This window comes from Lolium rigidum, chromosome 1 (genome assembly GCF_022539505.1).
Source record: "Lolium rigidum isolate FL_2022 chromosome 1, APGP_CSIRO_Lrig_0.1, whole genome shotgun sequence".
Classification (NCBI taxonomy): domain Eukaryota; kingdom Viridiplantae; phylum Streptophyta; class Magnoliopsida; order Poales; family Poaceae; genus Lolium; species Lolium rigidum.
In genome coordinates this window covers 159926533-159931045 of record NC_061508.1, presented here as the reverse complement: position 1 = coordinate 159931045, position 4513 = coordinate 159926533, and the positions used below count along the sequence as shown (strand labels likewise).

Below are 4513 nucleotides of genomic sequence, written 5' to 3'. Positions count from 1 at the left end.
GGATAGATCGGAGGAAGTATACACATAATAACGTCCTTGAACTCAATTCTTTTCTGCCGTGTTGTTTACAGATCGAGCTTGGCCCTACCGAGTTTTTGAAGGAAGTATCAGGGACCATTGACACTGTTGTGCCTGCCCAACTCAGTATATCTTCACTTGTTCTCGTCACCAACGTCAAAACATATGGGCCTTTTGGACCGGTGCGAGGACAACGTTTTAACTTAACCGTGCCAGAAAATACATGTGTTGTGGGCTTCTACGCCAAGTCTGGAGGTGCTCTTGATTCAATTGGCGTTTACTCCGGCCCCATCCAAAATTCCTAGTTTAAAAAGGATCTGCCCACGTTTTTCCCCTCTACAAATTATGAACTGCGATGCAAGTTCCTTCTTAGCTGGCGCTAGTTCCACTATTTTATTCCAACAATAATATGGCTGGGGTACACGTCCTCCCTACGCTAGTGATCCATAGTCATTTTCGTTCGAGTTTACCTAATGTTAGACTGAAGCTAAACGGCTTGCAAGTTCGCTGTCAGGCGTTACAGATTCCACAATGTAATAATCAAAGGCAAAGGAGAGATCAATATTTTGGTAAATTACAGGGCAGATTTATATGTTGCACGGTTGAATCAACTTCATAACAAATGCAAACATAATTTCGATCGTTAGGAACTACATCAAGTACACGTGTATTTCCAATTATTAACGTATGCACCGACGCATCTAGCTGCGCCGTAGTGCATTGTGTTTTGGTAATTACATAAAAAGTGAACAAGCACACCTCCACTCTCCAAGGCCGTTATCATGTACATTGCTTCACTGGAATGTTACTGTACTAGCTTTCACGTGACCTCAAGTCCTCAACGTCCTCCTGAAATTTTTTACCATGGTCTGCAAAACGTAGTATTGCTCTTCTTGCATATACAGAAGGATGGAGGAGAACGCTGACCATATAATGTGGTGAAGAATTTCCTGAAGATCACCGTCGCAAGCTGGCTGACTGCAGCATCGCCTCCTCTAAGCTATATCGCCTGCTGTTGCTTTGACCCTCCTTATCAGCATCAGCAGCATCGTCGCTCCTTCTTTGAAATGTCGTGTGGCGTAGTTTAACCCGATATTCCTGCATTTCTGGGTCACCCTGCGTGGTGTTCTCCACACTCTGCAGCCCGTGGAGCTTCGTTTCCACATAGCGCATCGTCGGCCTGTCCTCCCCCTTCATCCTCAAGCACATTGCAGCCATTGCCGCTACTTCACTGGCTTCGTCCCCAGCCTCCTCGGAGACCTGTGCATCTAGTATCTCACCGAGCCTATCTTTGTTCAACAGAAACATGAAGTGTGCTACTAAACTGACGCCTTCTGATGGCATGGAGGCGGTTGGTTTTTTCCTTGTAAGCAGTTCTACAAGCATGACACCAAAGCTGTAGACATCGCTCTTCTCTGTCAGCCGGCCTGCGTAGTAGTACTCAGGATCAAGATATCCATATGTTCCTTGGATGGCAGTTGTTACCCCTGATTGATCAATTGCAATACCTCTAGAAGCACCAAAGTCAGACACTTTCGCTGTCAAACGATCATCTAGCAGTATGTTAGATGTCTTGACGTCCCTGTGGATTACCGATATCAAAGCAGCCGAGTGAAGATATGCCAAGGAACTTGCAACTTCAGATGCAATCCTCAATCTGTCTTTCCATGATAATGATTGAGGACCATCAGTATGAAGATGGGCATAGAGGGTTCCATTCGAAATGAACTCATAGACTAGCAGTGGAACTTCTGTCTCAAGACAACAACCAAAAAGCTTTACCACATTCCTGTGATTGATTTGAGAAAGGATGGCAACTTCATTTATGAACTCGTCGATCTCTCTTTTGATTGCGGTTTTGGACTTCTTTATAGCAACAACGTGTTGATCTGATAAAATGCCTTTGTAGACAGTACCATGCCCTCCACCACCAAGAATGCGAGCTCCATCAAATTTATTTGTTGCTTTCTCAAGCTCTTCTAAGCTGAAAATCATCCTTTCAGCTATATCTCTGTCTACTAATTGCTGGAGCAATAACCCACGGTTTTGCTTGAAGAAATATTCCTTCATCCTTTTGGCTTTCTGATCCTTGACCTTTTTTGTTGCAAAGATGACAGCAAGAACTAGAAGCAAAATAATTATGCCACTGCCGACTCCTATAGAGAAAATTATTCCTGCCCAAATTTACAATCAGCATCATCAAATAACATGCCTGCAAATTATGTATCCTAATTTAATTGTGTAAAAGAAGTGCCGTCGGTGTTACTTAAATTTGCAGACATAGTACTGTTTTGTCTGGACAATAAACATACCAGTGTATTGATAAATAAGCATAGCATTGCTCTTAGATGCCAAGTCCTCGCGATATATTGCAGTACACGCATTTTTCAGGCGGATTCCAACTCAGAAGTGCATGCACGTGTCAAGAACAACAAAGGCTAAAGGGTATAACGCTTTGATCTATCGACTTTTCATCTTGCCAACGGAGACATCTCTTAGATATGTAATATGTAGCTTTTACAATCTTTCCTTGCAAAAACACCATTCTATCAAAAAAGATAAATATATGACTAGAATTCAGTTCAATTCCTGCTTTTATTGTCTCCGGTTATTTTTACAGAAAAATGAACAAGCTAAATTTGAATATTAGAGATGTCAAGTTTCTAGCATAAGGAACTTCTTCATTTTTTACATCTACAGGTTACAAATGTTGTAGTATAATGACCAAACAAATAAATGAAGTGGTGACGAAAGAAGATGAACTAATGCTTACAAATTCCCCGGTGTAGACTTACCAGCTGCTAGACGACCTCGCCCACTTTGGCATCCATTTGTCATGTAAGGGTTACCATGGTAGCCTTCACTGCACTGGCAAACATAGCCATCGGCACCATTTGTGGAGTTGAGGCACATGCTGTTCTTGCTGCGGCACCCAAAATCTGGCCTCTGGGCAGCCTCTTCGCAGGGGAACCTGCCCAACGCCCAGGCTGCGATTGCAGGGACAAAGAATGGGCTCATGTCAGGGTAAGATGGGAGGTCAATGAAGTACTGCTGCAGGCCGTAGACGTTCGACCCGTCGGTCCACCACTCTTGCTCCACCATGTGCACGCTTGCGTTGAACGCTGGCTCGGGCGCCAGGGACGGGGTAATCAGGCATCTGCTGGCACCGTCAAGAGGGGAGAGATTAATAAGGAAGGACAGAAGGCCAACCGGGATGGATGGCTGGCAACAGCCGATGCCGTTGCACACGACGTCAGGCAAGAATGGCTCGCCGGTGCTGTTATCGATTGGACAGAAGGACGCGCACGAGCCATAAGTCCACCCGTCGACGATGTCCACGACAACACGGAAGCCACACCCCACGATGACGAGACTGTTCGCCTTGGCTGACAACACAAAGGGTGAGCTGCGGCTCATGGCCAGCTGCACGTGGCTCATGTTGCCGACGATGAAGTGCGAAACCCAGCTCTCAACACGCACCGTGCTGTTTGCCAGAGATATGTCGACAACTTCAGGGCCAGGACCAGGACTGGCTCCATTGTCCAGGAACAGCTTTGGTGGACGGTACGTCTCATTGCAGGTGACCATGAATCCAGGCCGGTAGCAGCCGGGGGTGGTGCCGAAGGGGTACGGGATGTCCATGGCACCACATTTGCTCGTGCATCCAGGCAATGCGATGCTTGGGGAGCTTGCCGCTGTTATGCCGTCTGTGAGAAATAGCACCGCTGCCACGGCAACTAGAGCAGGCGTTCTCATTTCGTCAATCAGAAGAATGAAGCAGGAGTCTCTCATGCCTACAACTAGTCCACATAAGATTTTAACCTAATAGTTTGATGTTACGTTCATATATTATTATTACTTGACCTCTCAGGCATGGCAAACCATTCGCTTCGAGGAGAAGGCATTTGGTCATACCTTGATGGCTTGACCACGTCAGAATATATAACCAGTCCATTATATTTTATATATCATCAAAACCGAGATAGACTAATTAAAACTATTTCTGTTGTACTATGTTACAGGTAGCACTATATAAAACTTGTCCAGATTGACAAACAGGGTTCGAAAGTTTGACAAGGAAAGGTACCTCCTGGTGACATGGTTAAGAAATATCCTGACGGCTCTGAATATATCTGACCAATTCAAGAGAAATATGTATGGACCAGAACATGCTAGTTATCTGCTTCAAATGAGAATAAGCATCAGTGATTTACATTTACCTTGTAAATTAGTTCAGGATTCTTCGAAAGGAAGTAAACTTTATCAAGAACACCACGGAAGTCAGAACAGCTAATTTGGGCAGAAGTGTTCAGATCACATATTTAAGAGATATACCATGAGATCTGCCAGGCCTATGCTGATTGGAAAACCCTGGTCCTAGTAGTATCATGATTGCGTATGCATCTATATTTGTGTCGGAATTCCATCATCACTAAGAGTTAATGCATTAGGTTCAATCAAATTATAACCTTTCACGGGAGCAGGACAACTTCAT

The 4513-nt window shown here is 44.6% G+C and overlaps 1 protein-coding gene across 1 annotated transcript; it reads right to left on the bottom strand.

The window, feature by feature from the left end:
* Positions 1-951: 951 nt before the first annotated feature.
* On the bottom strand, positions 952-3774 carry LOC124653023 (putative wall-associated receptor kinase-like 16). The gene is made up of 3 exons (XM_047192081.1): positions 3341-3774; positions 2814-3295; positions 952-2192 (listed from the first exon to the last, which is right to left on the bottom strand). Exons 1-3 carry the CDS (start codon positions 3772-3774, stop codon positions 976-978), a joined length of 2133 nt encoding a protein of 710 aa, XP_047048037.1. The 3' UTR covers positions 952-975.
* Between the last annotated feature and the right edge of the window lie 739 nt (positions 3775-4513).

Excerpts from the sequence above, each read along its gene's own strand:
- LOC124653023 (XM_047192081.1), bottom strand. The coding sequence starts at position 3,774 with ATGAGAACGCCTGCTCTAGTTGCCGTGGCAGCGGTGCTATTTCTCACA. Across the intron at positions 3,296-3,340 it reads GTCGTGGACATCGTCGACGG|CACCGGCGAGCCATTCTTGC; the intron begins GTGGACTTATGG and ends AATCGATAACAG. Across the intron at positions 2,193-2,813 it reads GCGAGGTCGTCTAGCAGCTG|GAATAATTTTCTCTATAGGA; the intron begins GTAAGTCTACAC and ends AAATTTGGGCAG.